General features: G+C 48.2%; 1 protein-coding gene across 3 annotated transcripts in view; it reads left to right on the forward strand.

The window, feature by feature from the left end:
* Nucleotides 1–19,514, forward strand: part of ZCCHC7 (zinc finger CCHC-type containing 7) — a 92,865-nt gene that overhangs the window by 56,868 nt on the left and 16,483 nt on the right. For all 3 annotated transcript variants that reach the window (XM_079332432.1, XM_079332430.1, XM_079332431.1), the window contains exons 3-6: nt 2,101–2,144; nt 3,219–3,338; nt 4,308–4,478; nt 13,163–13,198. In XM_079332432.1, the coding sequence (XP_079188558.1) occupies nt 2,101–2,144; nt 3,219–3,338; nt 4,308–4,478; nt 13,163–13,198 (371 nt within the window). The remainder of the gene's footprint in view (nt 1–2,100; nt 2,145–3,218; nt 3,339–4,307; nt 4,479–13,162; nt 13,199–19,514) is intronic.

A 19,514-nucleotide genomic window follows, 5' to 3' on the forward strand; every position in this document is an offset into this window, starting at 1 on the left:
GGGACACGTGAATTCAAATAAATAACCAAACCAAAGCAGGAGGAAGGGAAAGTACCTGTCAATCTGATAAGAGTTTTGTGATTCATTTCGTGATCTACAGCCAGACAATGCTGTGTTCAGCCAGAAATATTGTTGCAGATTTTTCTATGTGTCTCTTACAGCAGGGTTTCACCTTGGTTGCAGGGGCAAAACTCCCTAGGTGTTTCACTCTGAAGAATTTATTGTGTGTGAAAGCAAAGCCTTATGCAATCTATTCTGAATTACAATTAACTTTTTGATCATCAAAGATTTAGTAAGGGGAGATTTTCTTGTAATATTTCATTCAGCATTAAAGGTCTTATATTTATTTTCTGAGTGGAGCGGTTTTAGCTTCTTGTATTAGGAGTATTTGAATCACTGTATCATGGTTTTCCCCTGTGAAGCTGGGGATTTTGACAGTGAAGAAGAGAAACTTGGTTGGTTTGCCCTCAGGAAGGACATGCCTGGTGATTAACAGGAGTTAATTCGCTGGTAATTTTGATCTGTGACCATTCTGCATGTGCATTTCTGTGCAACACAGCACTTGCCGTGCTAACTGCCAAGGCAGAGCTTTGAATTACAAATACCTTTTTCTTTATGAATTAATTTCCCTAACAGTCATTTAAGCTGTAAATAATGCACTCAAATATGACAGTGTTTCCTTACTTTTGCCTCAGAAGGCAGTATTTTCCCTGGAGGGTCCCCACAGGTTGCTCTGCTGCGGGGCTCTGGTGTGTCACTGTCCCACCCGTGCTCCTGAGATGCCACCAGTGCTGGGGGACAGTGCAGGCTGTGCTGCAGTCACTCAGCATCACCCACATCCTGCTCTAACTGGACACATAGTGCACTGTCAGTAGTGACAGTCGTTGGCATGAACAAGTGTGGAAAATAAAAATACTTCAGGTGAGAGCAGGTGTGAGCCCTGAGTGCCTAATGAGGAGCAGCAGTAAGCAGGTGTTGTGCTCTAAAGCACCTGAGTGACATACCTTGCATCAATATGATATCATGTGCTTCAGCCAAAACTACTGACTTTTTCAGTGAATTAAGAGAAAGGCATAAACTTATAGATGATACAATTTTATTTGTAGTCATCCACCTTCTAATGGAAATGAACAGTACAATCACAACTGGAGAAATTTTTGCTGTCTGTAAATCGTGATGATGTTGTGATTTGTGTTGGTAACACGGATGCCTCAGACTCAGGTGCAGGATCAGGGTGGGACAGTTTGCATTTAGGAGTTTGCAGGATTAATTTGCACACAGGCTGTAACACTTGCTGTAAGGTGCAGGTAAGGTGAGCACCTGTGCTGAGGTGGGTCTCCCTGCAGTGTGAGGAGCAGCTGTGGGAGCACAGCTGTGTGTGCAGCCAGAGCACTGAGCTGCATTCACATGCAGAATTTTTAACAGCTCGGGCTGCATCCCCATCCCTTTAGCTTATTGCCCTTTCATTTCCTTCTTGGTTTGTGTCTTTGACTCCTGCCAGCCCAAAGGCTGCATGTGAGGAGGCTGTGGCGTGACAGTCGATAATTCAGTGTGTCCTGCTGATTTATTGCACATTACCAAACCCTGTTTGGAAAGAGATTTGCTCAGCTTACAGTCTGGTGTCTGAGGTGATGCTCAGTCGTGTTGGCACGCCAGGATGCAGGGCTGTAGACACAGACTTGGTGAATTCAGCAGGAGGAGAAGTGTCTGCTGTGCAGTATCTGTGCTCCCACGCCTGGGCTGGGGCTGGCCATCCCCACCAAGGCAGCAGGGACAGCTCCAGTGGCTGCAGTCAGGACCCTCGGAGCCCATGCCTCTGGAAGAGTTAAATCCCCACCTCAATTTAAACCCCAGGGCTCAGGACAAGCGTGTGGTGTCAGAAAAACTCCTCCTTAGTTGCACTTGTGCTGGTACTCGAGTGACAGATTTGGTGCCCGGTGGGTCAGTAGCTTCCTTTACCAAAGATGGAATTAGTTTCACTGCTTTAGTACATCACAATCTGTCAGCAGTTTCAATAACTGCAAAAATCATCATGTTGAATATATTACAGAAAAATATTCATGTAAATTAAATATAAATAATTATCATTTTGTTTTCCAGGAAAAATTGATGTGGACTGGTCCATCTCTCATAAAGACTTAGAGGTAAATACGGACAACTAAATCTTTTTATGAATCTTCTTTGTGTTGCTTATTAACAAGTAGAATAAAATAAATGGGGTTGAAAAGCCCCTCTGTGGTGTTCCTGTGGGACGATTATCAGTGTCCTCCCACAGGGGAAGGAGTTCTTGAGCTGGGGTTGGCACAGAGGCAGGGATGGCCAGAGCTGGAGAGCTCCCACAGTCTGGGCAGAGGGACTCCAGCTCTTCCTGCCTGTATCTGTGAGCCCCAGGTGGTGCAGGCAGCTGGCCCTTGCCAGGCAGAGTGTGGAGAGCAGGGACACTGAGCCCGGAGTTCCCCGGGCTGAGCTTCAGCTGCTGTGTCCAGCTCCTTCCCTTTCTCTTTACAACGCCCAGTACAGTTCCTACAATCAAGGCACATTAACAAATTCTTTCCCTGAGAAGAAATAATGTTTTTATACCTCTCCTGTTCATTCCTCTGAAATTTCACTTTTTTTTTTTTTTTTTCACTTGTGATTTTTATAAGGCAATGATAGTTGTAGATAGGGTTTTCAATTCTGGCTGCCTACACAGAAAGTCTGTGTGAGGTCACTGAGAGAGAGACAGTTGTTTCCAGCTTCCCTTTTTTTTTTTTTTTTTCTCCCCTTTTCCCTTTTTAAGTCTTTCTTTACAATTGCAAATTGCAGATTTCATCCAGACTTGTATAGCATTGTACTTTGTCCAAGCAGTTTGGCTTAATGTGTGCAAGGCAATATGTAACTTGCATTTGCAATTGATGTTCATTATATTTGTGTTCTGGAGAAAATTGCATTTTGTCCTGACGTAGCACAGTGAGTAAAAGTATCTTGTCTAATTGAGGGAAAGCTCCACAACTGGTGTTTTAAATACCAAAACAGAATGTCCTGAAACGGAAGTTCAAACAAGAACTTTTCTTCCAGACAATGCAGGTTTCTCTGTAACAGAATTACCCATTCCAAACCTGTGTGTGTAAACTGAGTGAAACATTAGATTTCTGCTGGATCACTGCCAGCAGTGACCTTTGTAATTCCCAGCTCCCAGAGCAGAGTCTGGAGTGGTAACTGCATTTCTGTTGCACCAGGCACAGATCTCCAACTACGCCAGGCACGGCAGCGCGCGGTACTACTCAGCTGCCAAGAATGTCACCTGCAGGAACTGCCACAGGCCAGGACACCTGTCCAAGAACTGCCCCACTCCAAAGGTAACTGCAGCGCTTACATCACTGAGCATTCTGCTCTTTTCCTAATGTACCTTAGTGCTTGCTGTTGGAAGCATTGTCTCAGTGGTTTGCGCTTCCTTTGAGGCAGTGCTCTGAGCTGCAGGATAGCTTGCACAAGGTCAGTTTACTTTATAAAATTATCCCCTCTGTTTGGTGATGTCATTGCTTTTATTGTTTTTGTAGAAGAATAATGTAGATATCATGTAGAATCATATTGAATGGTTTGTGTTGGAAGAGATCTTAAAGATTAACTTGTTCCATCCCCCTGCCATGGGCAGGAACAGCTTCCAGTAAACTATGTGTCTGTAAACAGAGCAAAAAAAAAAAGAAAAAATCAAATGCCATACAGAACTTTCTTTTTTCTTTTTTTTTTTTCATATGGTAAAACAGTCAGTAAGTGTAAAATATTTTTCAATTGTACTTTCAACAAGAGAATCCATGGAATCAGAAATACAGCCTTAGTAAATGAGTGAAAGCAGAAATTACAATGAGTCATGATATGAACACTGTTAAAAACCGTGGACAGGATAAAACTGGAGCTAACTTTAAGGAGCTCAGATAGATGCCAAATGTTCCAAAAACTTGTTCTGTGGCTTGAAGTTTAGAAGTCAGCCAGTCAAGTGGGAGCCACGGCACGACAGCCTGGATTTACCAGCTCCCAACAATGGGTCTGTAAAACCCTCAGTCTGCGGGGCTGTTACCCACGAGAGCTCAGAATGAGCACATCCCACAGGATCCTCAGGCAGAAATACACCCAGCAGCTTTGCAGACATACAGTTTGGCCTCAGAATAGTTGTCTGTGTGTCTGTCTGTCAGTCCAAGTGCTGAACTGTGTGTCCAGGTGGCAGCTGAGTGCCCGCCCAGCCGCCCCCACGCACCGAGTCGGGGCAGCATTGCTGGAGGGATCCGCAGCGCTGCTCTGACCGGGACGCTGCGCTTGTTTCTCCACAGAAAGTTCCCCCCTGCTGCCTGTGTGCAGGGAGGGACCACCTGCAGCACAGCTGCCCGGCACGTTTCTGCCTGAACTGCTGCCTGCCCGGGCACTGCTTCAGGGAGTGCCTGGAGAGAGCCTACTGGAACAAGCACTGCCACCGCTGCGACATGAGGGGCCACTTTGCTGATGTGAGTATGGCCCGCACACAGCTGGCCGGGGCTGGCAGAGGTGGGCACTGGGCTGCACATCCCTGTCACTGCACCTGCTGCCCGCTGCCTGACTGTGTGCCAGTGTTGTGTTAGGCAGCACTTTGCACTGTCAGAGATTTCATGGAGAGTGGTTCTAAGGAAACAAACCAAAGCTCTGTCTTTAGTTTGGTTCAGTCTAGCAGGGGTGGACAAAAATGTCCTTTTTGCTCGGCCGTGAAAGGTTGAAATCAGGAGACACAGTATCTGTAAATGTACCAGGAAAAAGTAAAGAGTAATCCTGAAGCATCAGGAATTCTACATCTCTGTTTTTTTCACTATGATTAAATATTAATCAGTGAAAATGCTGTTAGAAGTAGTTTGAAGGCTTTGGGTTTGACAAGATCTACTAAAGTAAAGCATAGAACAAAAGTAAAGGCAGAACGAAGGTAGTTGTCTCTTTCTTTCATCTTGTGTTTTATTATTATGGTTTTATGTCACCAAAATTCAATCCTAGTTGTAGCAGTCAAGTGTTTATGATATTTTTTCTCTTGAATTAAGCACAAAAAAGGATAAAAGGCAAGCTGGGATAATTTTGACATACATTCACACTTCAGTTTCTATCTATAAATATGGCCTATATGTTTGTTTTCCAAATACACCTGTGGGATTCTGTAAACACTGGATTTTTTGAAACTCAGAAATATTTGAGTCTCTTTCAAAGTGTCTCCTTCCTGCCTTTACTTCTTCTGTTTGGTCAAAGAGCATGCCACAGTGGTACATGAGATGTTCAGAGGACAACCAGCATATTTTGGAGTTGCAATTTCTTATGATATGTAAATGTCTTCCAGATGTACTTTTGCTTATAGCTAATGTGCCCACAATACCTTTAAAGAATGTGAATTGTACATTTCTGCACCCTCGTTCTGTTGGGCAGTGGGACAAAATTGCAATCTGTAATGAAGCATCCTTTCTTTGCCATCTTTTTTCTTTTACACATTTTATGACACCAGTTCTCATAAGTCCGTATTCTTTTCTTTAAAGAATCATGAAGAATCTTTAATCTTTCTTTAAAGAATCAGGAGTGCTCTGTCATACAAGCATTTAAATCCTACTTGAGCCATGCAGGAACAACACAGCATGTATTTTTTCTGCTCATTTACGTCCACCTTAAATCAGAAAGGTTTTTCTTTGACTCTTGGGGCAGTTCTTTGCACTCCTGCATGGGAGGTGTGAGGCGGGGTGTCCTTCACCTGTGTGAATACTGGGGCATCAGAGCAGGAGCTCACCTGCCCAGTCCTCACAGAGAGAGATGGCATGGCAAAGAAAGGCAAAGGAATCCAGACCTGCAGTAAATCTTTCCTGAGATCAGAGCAGAAAGCCTGTGAAACCAGCAGGTGATCAAGTCACAAAGGAACACTTGGGCAGGACAAGGTTGCTGCTGGTGGCCTAAAGGTATTTTTTTGCATCTGGGATGTTCACAGCAGAAGAATCCAGGGATGCTCCCATGCTGAAATCTTACTTTGTGCAGGGGAGCACCAGAGAAGTTGTCCAATGGAAAATAATGTGAGGGTTGCTATGAATCTGTAAGTGCTGGCCTGTTACCAAAACTGGGTAATGACTGCCCAAAAGCTGCAGAGGAGCGTGAGGGTGACAGGGCCCAGGCAGTGATGGCAGCAGCCACCCCGTGCCTGTGCAGGGCTGGTAACTGAGCTCCAGCCAAGGGCAGGGTGCAGGTGATGTGCCAGGGGAGCTGGGCCCCACTGCACGTGTGCACCCCCGGGGCAGGAGCCACGGCACTGGGACGGGTGTGAAAAATCATATACATGGGCTGGGCCAAGGCTGCCTTTGTAGAGGAAATCCCCGTTCTCAGGGATCTCTGCAGTTCCTCAAAGGAGCAGGTTGACAAGCATGTGTGTAAACACGATCCAGTTGACATAGTCTACAAATTCCAAAAGGCGTTTTACAAAGTTCCTGACCGAAAGCTTTCAAGCAAACTAAACAGGCATGGAGTAAGAGGATAAAGGTGGGATATGCTAGTGTGACATGGAAAAGGGTGAACAATGGGGCAACAAGATTTGCTGAGAAGACTGAATTACTTACAGAGCCAGTGCTGTGAGCCAGCTGTGCAGAACTGCCCGAGAACTGTAAGAATCAGAGGGAGAACACAATAAAATGCCAATTGAAATTGGGTGACAATAAATGTAAAATTAAATAATCCCATCTTGGCATATAAAATAATAGGTTCTGCATATTACTGTTCTGGGCTCAGATACTAGTTATGAGATATGATTCTACAAAAAAACAGTTTAGTCTTCACAAGCTGTAAAAAAATAATTAAAAATGAAATAAAATGAAATAAAATAAAAAAAAAAAAAAAAAAAAAAAAAAAAAAAAAATAAAATAAAATAAAATAAAATAAAATAAAATAAAATAAAATAAAATAAAATAAAATAAAATAAAATAAAAGCTGTGGAATGTTAGGAATTTGGAATAATCAGGAAAACAGGAGCACCTGGGCACAGCTTTGGTCCCTGTATTCTGTATCCCTCAGCATGGCCACAACTCCTGAAGGGAGGTGACAGAGAGAGGGTCTGTAAAGAGCTTCAGAATCAGTCGAGGGATCAGCTGTTCATCATTCCTCCCAGTACACCTGACAAAGGCAGTAGAAGCCAGGTTGGGAAGGGACAGGCCAAGGTGACTGTGTGTGGTCAGCAGCAGACCTGGAGGCTCCTTACTGAGGGGTGCAGATCTGCCCTGCTTCCAGAGGGAATGGGAGCAGTGAGGAAGAGAAATCAGAACCCTACAACACAAGGTTGAAAGGGGCTTGATGGATCACCTGATCATCATCCCAAACGTTTCTTGGCAAAAGTCTACTCAAGGCAGCCCAGCCAAATCCTAAGAATGTCCAGTTCTGGGGAAACTACCACTTTTCTCAAGAAATAATTGTTCTCATCATGAAAAGTTTTCTCCTGTGTCACCTGACATCTCCCCTGAGTAACTTGTAGCTATCACTCCTTGTCTTTCTCATGCATCTCCTTGTAAAAAAGGGAAATCCCCATCTTGTTGTTATCAAACACATTTCATGAAATGCTTTGGATGGTCAAAGGAAGTTGTAATTTGTCTTTCTCAGCAAGTTTGCTCCCTTTTACTGTAACTCAAAGGGTGCAGAACACGCTCTTGTGCACAGTCTCTCAGACCAACTTCCCACTTTGATCCAGAAGTGAATGTGAGGCATTTCAAGGTGCTTCCCCGACTTTGGTTAGGAAACATTCAAAGTTACTTAAAACATTTTATGGGCATACATTTATGATCTGCTAGAGCTCTTCTCCTGAGACAGTGCTGAGAGCACACAGTGTCCTCTCAGCTGGAGGTGTCCTGGAAGCAGCCTGGCCTGGCCTGGTTCCCTTGGGAGGGTCACCACAGCAGCTGCTTCTGGCTGATTCAGTGGCCCTTGGGAGGGTGTCACGAGCCTTGTGGTGGGGTGCAGCCTCAGCTGCCAGCAGCAGGGGTGGGAGGAGGACTCCATGGAGAGGGGATGTGGCAGGGAGCAGGCAGAGGTGGCCATGTCTCCCGTACACCTGGAGAACCAGCATGCAGCTGCACGGTGGGCTGGACGGGCTGTCCCAGGAGCTGGCAGGCAGCAGTGCCCAGTGCTCAGTGCCCTATAGCCGTGCTGTGTCTGATGCCCCCCCAAATGCCCAAATGCCCTTGTTGCCAGCACTCCTGCCCAAGAACCAACTGGGTGCTTGCAGTGGCATCTTCTCTGCATGTTCTGACAACTTCCTGGGCATGCAAACCACCAGTGGCCTCTTCTCTCCAGGGCAGTTCCTGCTGCCCCTGTTTGTGGCACACTGCTGTGGGCTGGGATGGGCTGGAGGTGTGGGACTGTTCCACAGGAGCAGCTGCTCCACGTGCCCCGCTTCTGCTGGGCACAGAGTGCCACGTTTGCTCTTTGTCCCGGGCTGCTCGGTGTCCCTGCCCAGCCTGCACAGTGCTGGCTGTCCCTCAGTGTCCCTGCCCACCCTGCACACCTCTGGCTGTACCTCGGTGTCCCTGCCCACCCTGCACACCTCTGGCCGTCCCTGGGTGTCCCTGCCCACCCTGCACACCTCTGGCTGTCCCTCGGTGTCCCTGCCCAGCCTGCACAGTGCTGGCTGTCCCTCGGTGTCCCTGCCCAGCCTGCACACCTCTGGCTGTCCCTCGGTGTCCCTGCCCAGCCTGCACACCGCTGGCTGTCCCCACCAGGGTGACACCAGCAGTGCCAGCTTTGTCCGCCCGGCACCGCGCTGTCTGCGCCGGCAGCGTGGGGAGAGGTCTCGACATCTGCTGGTGCAGGAGTGGTTTTGAAGGGAAGCATTGTGTGTTTTCCGCGGCAGTTCCCATGCGGAGGTGATGAAAAGTGTGTGTTTTGGCAAATCTTTTGTTTTATTGTGGCGGCTTGCAGCGGGGCAGCTCCAAGCAGCCGCTGCCTCTTTGACAAAGCACCAGAGGATTCTGTTAAAAAGTTGTGTTTAGTAATTGTAGTCGTCGTGTCAGACCATAACTGACTCGGAGCTGAAGGATTTTTGCGAGATGAGTAGCTGTGCCAGCAGGGACCCAAGTCTCCTGGGCCAGCCGCGCTCTCATTAAGATTTGCCGCTAGCCGTGGCGGTGTTCGGCAAGTATGTGACGTGCATGCTGTTATTGTATGCTTGGCTTGTCAGCCTGCAGCTTTCTGACACTCACTTATGTCACTCTTTATTCAGAGACGAAGAAGCTTTTGATAATTTGACAAGACAAGCTCTTAAACGATCTAGGTCATGGCCTTCACTGTCTGTGATTGTGAACATATTTCCTGAAAGCCCTGTCACTCATCACAGCTACATTTTCTCCCGGGGAGCCGCGGGCCCGTCCCGGTCTCCTGTCAGCGCGTGCATTTGGGCGATCCGTGCCGAGTACAGTGGGGCCGGGCTGGGCTGGGCTGGGCTGGGGATGGGGCTGGGCTGGACTGGGCTGGGGATGGGGCTGGGCTGGGCTGGGCTGGGCTGGGCTGGGCTGGGCTGGGCTGGGCTGGGCTGGGGCTGGGTTTGGACTGGGCTGGGCTGGGCTGGGGCTGAGGATGGGGCTGGACTGGGCTGAGGATGGGCTGGGCTGGGCTGGGGCTGGGGCTGGGCTGGGCTGGGGATGGGGATGGGGATGGGGATGGGGATGGGGATGGGGATGGGGATGGGGATGGGGATGGGGATGGGCTGGGCTGGGGCTGGGGCTGGACTGGGCTGGGGCTGGGCTGGGGCTGGGCTGGGCTGGGGCTGAGCTGGGCTGGGCCGGGCTGGGCCGGGCCGGGCTGGGCTGGGCTGGGCTGGGCTGGGGATGGGGCTGGGTTGGGCTGGGCTGGGCCGGGCCGGGCTGGGCTGGGCTGGGCCGGGCCGGGCTGGGCTGGGGCTGGGCTGGGGATGGGGATGGGGCTGGGCTGGGCTGGGCTGGGGATGGGCTGGAGATGGGGATGGGGCTGGGCTGGGCTGGGCTGGGCTGGGCTGGGGATGGGGCTGGGCTGGGCTGGGCTGGGATGGGGATGGGGATGGGGATGGGGATGGGGATGGGGATGGGGATGGGGATGGGGATGGGGATGGGGATGGGGCCGGGCTGGGCTGGGCTGGCCGCGCTCGCCGCCAGCGGGGCTAACACTCGCCCCTCGCCCCTCGCCCCTCGCCCGGCCCGCTCGGCAGACGCCCGGCCGAGCGAGCGGAAAGCGGCAAAGGCCGCTTAGTGCCGGTTTTGTGTTTGCTCATTGTTGTGGAAATATGAGAACTGGTGGCAAGGGCCTCGTCTATTGAGCTCTCGAGTCCCGGTCTGCTGTCAGGGGCTGTTGGAGATTGAGTGTTTTATTTTCTTTGATGTTCACATCGGAGAATAGGGAAGTGGGAATTAAACAACAGATGCATTAAGCCGTTGTTCTGGTAAAACAATAATTAGCACCTGATAAAATTCAATACGGGTCAGAACGTGCAGCACGCAGCGCGGGCTCTGCCCTTGGCCGGCGCCAGGCGGGGGCGATGGCCCGGCCAGGGGTGGCCGGAGGTGGCCGGGGCTGGACGTGGTCCCGGGGGGCTCGGGGACAATGGCCCGAGGTGCTGGCAGGTGCGGGATTGCCCCAAACCCAGCCCACCTGCCGGGGCAGGCACCTTTTGTGCTGGTACATCTGAATGCACGTAAGGTCGGACCGCTGGGGCAGCAAATAAAGGCGATTTTATTTTAATGCAGTTCATCACGCTGCCATAGTGGCTGGGTACCACAAGGGTGTTCCTTTCAACGAGGGCCGTTCATGGTTAAGTTCTTTTAAATAAATAAGGAGAAGCGTGGGTTTGGCAGCGTGTGTCTGGCTATGCTCTCTTCCATAGCAAACCTCTCTGCTTCATTTGACGAGCCACTATTTGTAGCAATTGTTAATCATAGCATTTGTCATTCCACAATATAAGATGCAGACAACAGCCCTGAGCTGATGCAAAGTGCTGATACTCTGGTTAAAAGCATCATCTCTAAAAAGCTGTTGTTTAAAATTCACCCCTCCTCAGCTGTTGTACCCCACTTCATAATGCTGAGCAGTGTCACCCCGAGTCACCACCCAAATGAAGAAATATGCTTAGCCTTCCCACCTTTGTGCTTACCTTCTGATTTTCACTAACCCTGAAAACCTCCCTGAGGATAAAACACCACGAAGGGTCTGGGGCTGTGCCTCTCCCAGGTTTTCACAAGAGCTCTGCCAGCTGTGGTTCTCACTCAGAGCTACGGATCTTTGCTCAGAGTGATGTCTTTGTGTCCAGAGCAGAAAAAACACCCAACCAAACAATTATTCAAAAATTATTTTGATGATGATGATGATGATTATTATTACTATCAAACAGCAGTCGTGTGAGTAAAGGTCATACCACAGAGTGGCATTTTGCCAGTATAGGACAACTCACTGATTGCAATTGTTCGACCATATTAGCCTGGGCACAGTGTGGTAATCGAAAACTATCCATAACTAATGTATAAATAACTGCCTGCTACCCCTGAGCCGGACCAGCACAGCTGTCCTGCGCAGCTGAAACCTCCTCAGGGCTCAGGGAGATGCTCAGGGCTCTGCTACAATATTTTTACAGGCTGCAGAGTGTTTGTATGTTGCCTCTCTGAACCCTGGCTAAGTTAGGGAAGGAGGCAAATCCTTTTGTTTGTGCTCAAAGACAGCTCGAGTGTGTTCAAACTGTCAGATCCTCGGTGAGGAATGTGATGTCCTTCACACATTTCCTTTATAGAAATATTAATATAAAACAAATATTTGCACACAGTATATGAGTAAGAGGAGAAATGTTAAACCGTTACACAGAGCAGATTGTAGATTTTTCTACAGACAATTATGTTACTGGCAGAATGAATAATAAATAATATAATTTCCATCACATCTGGGAAAAACATACTGTATGTGCCACAGGGTGACTGGCAAAAACTTGGATTTTATTTTGAGAGATACTGTTTGTGGTGTGGGTTTTTTTTTTTTTAATTAAAATGCTCCATGAAAATAAAAGAATTTGGGCATTAGTGAAAAATTTATTCGAAATCTAAAGAAATGCTAATAGTACTCATTTACAAGTAGTCATGAGGCTGCAATGTTTGAAATTGCAGCTGCAGCATATTATGGAAAAGCCATGGAATACCATATTTCTTTTTAAAGTACTTAAAATGAAGGCTGGCAAACCAAGTTGCTAATTGTTCGAATGAGTGCGGAGCTGCTGCAATAAGAGGGTGAATGTTCTAAAGAGAAGTGAAAGCCCTCTGCTGCAGTAGCTGTGCACCAAAATGACAAAATGTGCCACAATTTCCATGTCTGTCTGTGGCTCAGGGGCTGTCGGAAATATTGTACATTTTGTAAAAGCATTAGGAGCTCCTGAGAGGGTGATCTGAGCCTCAGTGAGCACCAGCATGTTCAGGTTTTGTTTTAAAGATCCACGCTTTCCTCTTACCATCTTTCATGCGTCCCTCAGGTCAATTGTGTCACTTCTGAGACTCAAAAACCTGCTCTGAATTTATTTTCTATTTCAAAGGGCTGCACTTAGGACTTGGTATGAAAGTCTGGCAATAAAAAAAAAACTAAAATTAAAAAAAAAAAAAGCAAGCAAGTCATTGTAAAAATAGCAACATTAAAGCAATCTGTTATGGTTCTTGTTTACAATTCATCTGACATGAGGCTGCTGAGGATTATTACATGTAACAATTATATTTTGATTAGGAAGGAGATACGTACAAAAAAGATAAAATATTTCTGTTCCTAAGTTAAAGGAAGGCACCTTGTGATTTAATTTGTAGAGCATTATTTAAATTTAAAATGCCATAAAATGTAGAATTTCCATGCGCCCCTGTTTGTTTTGCGGCGTTAATGCTTCCCACAGCCACGAACACGCTGCTCTCCCAAACTTCTGCCCCTCGGAGAAAAAGGGCAGAGGGAAAACTGTTACTGGCTTTCTGACAATGGCAGGGAGTGTGTTAAACCAGTGTAAAATTCAATTAAACTGTCTAGCCGGGTTTTTGAAGCTGAAATGCAGACCCTTTCAGTTAAGCTTCTTATTTTCCTGTGACCGACACCAGTGGATACTGTGTTATGCCAAAACCAACAGGCTGTAAAGCACCTTGTTTCATGCTCCTAGCTGATCAATATTTTTATTTTCCAGGCTTGCCCAGAAATATGGAGGCAGTATCACCTAACAGTAAGTAGAAACACCTTTTTTATTTTCTTCTACACCCAACCTATTTACTCCTCTGTGAACTGCTGACCATAAAATATAGATAAGCATCTTCTCTGAGAAGATAATAAACATCTGAAGAGTTTTTGAACTGAAGAAGGCAATGAAACACTGTCACTATTTTTTAAGCATCTTTAAAATTTCTTATTTCATTTTAATACTGTAATAATTGAATTAGTGCTTTGCCTCTCTTCTCTCAGTGACCACATTTACACACAGAGCATTAAATTTTAAGTTGGGATGCATAACAGAAGCAATAATCCCATCTCAGATATCCCAGATGCTGGTAATTAGTCAATCTGTGTGACAAGCTTTCTTCTTAGATGAGTAAAATAAATCTCAGTTAGAGTGGAGACATGAATTTGAGGAAAAACATTTCATGAACTTTTGCAGATAATTTATAGTTAGTCAGGATATAGCTGTGACTCCTTGTTTGGCCTGCCTTAGTTGATCGTTAATCCCCAAAACAGGAAAATAAAACTTTGTGAAACTGAACCAGTTTATCACTTAAGGTTTTTACTCATATGTAAAACAGATGTAAAAATAAAACAAAATGCATACAAATTTGGTTAATACTGAAACCTGGTGCAGTATTTAACCAATAAAAATAAATTATTGCATTGGTGTCACAGTCCTTAAATATATTAATTTCTAAAATTGTCAAACATAAAAACACCTTTAAAAATCAGGGCTTTGTTTCTGCTCTGCACTTCTTCTGTCGTGGCTCCCCAGATCGGCCTCACACGTTTTTCACTGTTACAGATAATTAACCCCTGTTCTCTGCTCTAAACAAAGTAGAAAAGTTTCTCCACTACTTTTCTTTTTGGCTTTTTCTCTGAAGCACTAGATGGGATGTGCTTTATAATTTGTGCCTCCACCTCTTCATGGCACTGGAATGCTCTTTTTTCTGCTTTTTTTCTTCAAAATTCAATGAATAGAAGAAATCTGCACTTAAAACCTCTCATTTGTGTTTTGTGCATAATGATTCTAACACAAAGATCTACCCTGGAAATCCTCCACCCTTCCTGAGAATTTACTTTTAAACAGATTTGGTAAAGACTTTTTGTTGGTTTGGTTGGTTTTGGATTTTTTTAAAGAAAAACATTATGAGAGAAAAAAAGCTGTATTCACTGAGTATTTCTGTTTGTTTTGTTTTGTTTTTAAATTGGAAGTAGGAAAAAGGTAAATGCTGTTTTTCATTTTAATCCCTAAGGGTGCATGTAAAAACAATTTCTGAAATGTTTTTAACACTTGGAACTTAATAATCAGATAGAAATTGGTGCAGTAACATCCTGAGTTCTGTTTTTAACTGAGATAAAAGATGTAATTTAATTTCAGTCGCACCTGCCATTGAAAATTCTTCAAAAAGTGAGTTGCATTCAACACTTATAAAATATTTATGTCTGTAAAAGGAAAGTAGGGGGTAGCTTAAACTTGACCAAGTGCTGTAGTAGAACAAAATTTGAGGTACCTTGAGGTGAGAAATTATTTCTGTGAATTTTGCACAAAGCACTCACGGTTTACACTTAATGCAAAGTAGAGCTGAGAAAACGTGTCCAAACATGTTCTTGTTAGAAAATGCAGTGGTTACAAATATGGGCACATTGTTAAAAACACCCGTTTGGAAATTTATGGTGCATTTTGGGGACATTTTGAAGCGTGGTGAAATACGAACACACACAGGCTAATTGGTTTTGCATCAGGCCCTACCTTCTGATAAACAGATTTTTACTTTGCAGTGAAGAGCAGTTTATCTGCAAATAATACACATTTCTGACGTGGGAAATGTTTTGAACACCTTCATTTTTTGCATGGGACAAGTACCTTTGGCTGAAAGTTACATTAGCAGTTGAATTAAGCCTGGAATTTTAAAATTTGTGTAGTAAAAGACATGGTTGGTATTTGCAATAAGTAAATTGCTTGCATTATCTGAATTATTTAAAATTTGTCTTTTATTATTCCCTTTAAATATTCTCATTTGCACCTGAAGCAGACCAGAAGTAAATAATGTTCTGGCAAGAAACTAAACTTCTAAATTAGAATTATATATAATGTTTAAATATGTTACATATATAAATATGTAAATATATATATATTTATAGCTGTAGGATTGTAACAAAAAGCCAAGGTTTTATACTCTCATATCAGCACAGTAGTATTTCACCACAGAAGTCATCTTGCAATTTTCCTGCAGCAGAGTGAATGTTTTGGTACAAGCAGGATAGCAGCATTAAGGAAAAGAGCAAATGTTTAAAACAAAAGTGCTGCTGTGGCTGTCATGGCCCAGCTTTGGGGCCACAGAAGAGCTTTTGCTGTGCTTCAGCCAGGGATGCAAACACTCAACTTAAACTGCTTTTGGTGACTTGATGGGGAGATCCCACATGGAGCTCCGTGTTTGTGCAGATGAGCTCAGGGGCTCCGTTTTGTGATAGTAATAATAATAATAATGATGATGATGATGATGATGATGATAGTACGCTGGGTTTTGGCTCCGTTCTCAGAGGCTGTCTCGGTTTGTCCCAGTGTTCTGCACTGGGTAAAGTGTTCCTGGTTAATGTTTGCCAGTGCTGGGCGGAATCTGGGCCCTTGCAGGCTGTCCTGGCGCAGGCTGTTCCGTGCCGTGCCGAGCCGTGCCGTGCTGTGCTGCCCTGGCTGTGCCGTGCCGTGCCGTGCCGTGCCGTGCCGTGCCGTGCCGTGCCGTGCCGAGCCGTGCCGTGCCGTGCCGAGCCGTGCTGTGCCATGCTGTGCTGCCCTGGCCGTGCTGTGCATTGCCGTGCCGAGCCGTGCCGTGCCGTGCATTGCCTTGCATTGCCGTGCCGTGCCGAGCCGTGCCGTGCCGTGCATTGCCTTGCATTGCCGTGCCATGCCGTGCCATGCCATGCCGTGCCGTGCCGAGCCGTGCCGTGCTGTGCATTGCCTTGCATTGCCGTGCCGTGCCGAGCCGTGCCGTGCCGTGCATTGCCTTGCATTGCCGTGCCGTGCCGTGCCGAGCCGTGCCGTGCTGTGCATTGCCTTGCATTGCCGTGCCGTGCCGAGCCATGCCGTGCCGTGCATTGCCTTGCATTGCCGTGCCTTGCTGAGCCGTGCCGTGCCGTGCCGTGCTGAGCCGTGCTGTGCCGTGCCGTGCTGAGCCGTGCTGAGCCGTGCCGTGCATTGCCGCGCCGAGCTGTGCCATGCTGTGCATTGCCGTGCCGTGCCGTGCCGTGCCGAGCCGAGCTGAGCCGTGCCGAGCCGTGCCGTGCCGAGCCGTGCCGAGCCGTGCTGTGCCGTGCCGTGCATTGCTGTGCTGCCCTGGCCGCGCCGAGCCGTGCCGAGCCATGCCGAGCCGTGCCGTGCCGAGCCGTGCTGTGCCGTGCCGTGCATTGCCGTGCTGCCCTGGCCGAGTCGAGCCGTGCCGTGCCGTGCCGAGCCGTGCCGTGCATTGCCATGCTGCCCTGGCCGTGCCGTGCCGTGCCGTGCTGTGCCGTGCATTGCCGTGCTGCCCTGGCCGAGTCGAGCTGTGCCGTGCCGTGCCGTGCCGAGCCGTGCCGTGCATTGCCGTGCTGCCCTGGCCGTGCCGAGCCGTGCCGTGCCGTGCCGAGCCGTGCCGTGCCGAGCCGTGCCGTGCCGAGCCGTGCCGTGCCGAGCCGTTCCAAGGAGATGCGCTGCCATCTATTGACTGCCCGCAGCCCTGCAGGGCGCCGGCACAGCCGCTCTAACAGACACGTCCCGCTCCGGGGCTCTTGCCTGGCCTTGGTGGGGACACATCCGAGCACATTGCAAATCGTTTGCTGTATGGGCAGAAACATCTTATTCCGACCAAAACACACTGCCAGCGCAAGGAGTCTTACGAACGAATGGCAGAAAGAGGAATATTTTAATTTGCCTTTTGATATAAAAAAAAACCCCATTATCATAAGGTATCCAATGAAGCTTAAATCTAACGGCTGTGTGATAATCAAAGCGTTATAAGTGGCTGAAAGTACTTCCTTAAACTTTTTCTTTCAACTCTTTTAACTAAAATTATTCTGGAAAAAAAAACTAATCAAAGTCAGCAGAAAAGTCCAACTCCCACTGTGGTTTAAAATACTATTTAATAACCTCTTTAAGATGGTGATTTAAAACTTTTACAGATAATTTTCATCATGACTGCTCTCTGTATTTTTCTGTATCAGAGAGGGAGAATTATATTTGTCAAAATATAATCAAGATTTTACTTATGTAGGTATCTATTTGTAGTTTATAGGTTCATACCCACTGAGATTTATCAAAGGGGTTGTTGTCAATCAAATACCAGCACAAAGACTTCTTTGACAGATTGTGGATAAACACTTCTGATCATAGCTTGCTGGAGTGCCGGGATGATACGTGTGATTTTTGGGCACAAGGCATTTGGAGGCCTTGTTGAGCTCTTTGTTCTGGGTTAAGCTCAGCTTACAGCTCTGACTTCCTGAGTGCCAGGTGCTCCATGATGCCGGGGAAGCACTGCCCATGTTCCTCAAGGCATGCCACTTGGCCCTTTCTCATTCCCTTTCTCTCGTCACTTCGGATTTGAGCTATAAAAGTGTATGTATTAAGCGCTTTTAAGTGGAGGCCAGGTTGTAGCCCTCGAACAAACATAAAAGAGAAGTTCTAAACAATGTTTCAAAAAAGGTGTAAAAACTTGCTAGAAGGCAGGCAATGACTTCCTTTTGTTTCTTTCAGTATCGTATCTTTAAAGCAATGCAGAATTTCCCCTCAGGTTTGACCAGCTGCCCGTGCCCCTGGCCATGGGGCAGGGCCGCTGCACTCGGCCGTGCCAGGCTGGCAGGGCACGGACACACCTTCGGGGACAGCCCCCGTGCCCTGCCTGTGGCATTGGATCCGGACACGGGCACGGGCTGGCCACACTGACCACACTGACCACACACACTGACCGCACTGCCCGCACTGACCGCACTGCCCGCACTGACCACACTGCCCGCACTGACCACACTGCCCGCACAGCCCCCGTGCCCTGCCTGTGGCATTGGATCTGGACACGGGCACGGGCTGGCCACACTGACCACACTGACCACACACACTGACCACACTGACCACAGTGCCCACACAGCCCCCGTATGCTGACTGCGGCTGTGGCTCCGGACACGGGCACGGGCTGCCATCCGGGCTGGCCACACTGACCACACTGACCACACTGACTGCGCTGACTGCACTGACCACACTGCCCACACTGACTGCACTGACTGCACTGACCACACTGCACTGCCCACACTGCCCACACTGCACTGACCACACTGACCACACTGACCACACTGACCACACTGCACTGCCCACACTGACCACACTGCACACACAGCCCCCATACGCTGCCTGTGGCACTGGATCCGGACACGGGCACGGGCTGGCCATCCGGGTTGGCCACACTGACCACACTGACCACACACTGACTGCAATGACTGCACTGACCACACTGCCCACAGTGCCCACACAGCCCCTGTGCCCTGCCTGTGGCAGTGGCACCGAGCACGGGCTGGCCATCCGGGCTGCCTGCACTGCCCACACTGCACAGTGACCACAGTGCACAGCACTGACCACACAGCCCCCGTGCCCTGCCTGCGGCGGTGGCTCCGGACACGGGCTGGCCATCCAGGGCTACCTGCACTGACCACACTGCCCACACTGCACACACTGCACACACTGCCCACACTGCACTGCCTGCACTGCCCACACTGCCCACACTGCCTGCACTGCACACACTGCCCACACTGCCTGCACTGCACACACTGCCCACACTGCACACACTGCACACATTGCACACACTGCACACACTGCCCACACTGCCCACACTGCACACATTGCACACACTGCACTGCCCACACTGCCCACACTGCCCATACTGCACACACTGCCCACACTGCCCACACTGCACTGCCCACACTGCCCACACTGCCCACACTGCACTGCACACACTGCCCACACTGCCCATACTGCACACACTGCCCACACTGCCCACACTGCACTGCCTGCACTGCCCACACTGCCCACACTGCACTGCACACGCTGCACACACTGCACACACTGCACTGCCCACACTGCACACACTGCACACACTGCACTGCCCACACTGCCCACACTGCACACACTGCCCACACTGTCCATACTGCCCACACTGCACTGCCCACACTGCCCGCACTGCACACACTGCCCACACTGCACACACTGCACACACTGTCCATACTGCCCACACTGCACTGCCTGCACTGCCCACACTGCCCACACTGCACACACTGCACACACTGCCCATACTGCACACACTGCC

This window comes from Erithacus rubecula, assembly GCF_903797595.1.
Source record: "Erithacus rubecula genome assembly, contig: scaffold_301_arrow_ctg1, whole genome shotgun sequence".
Classification (NCBI taxonomy): Eukaryota; Metazoa; Chordata; class Aves; order Passeriformes; family Muscicapidae; genus Erithacus; species Erithacus rubecula.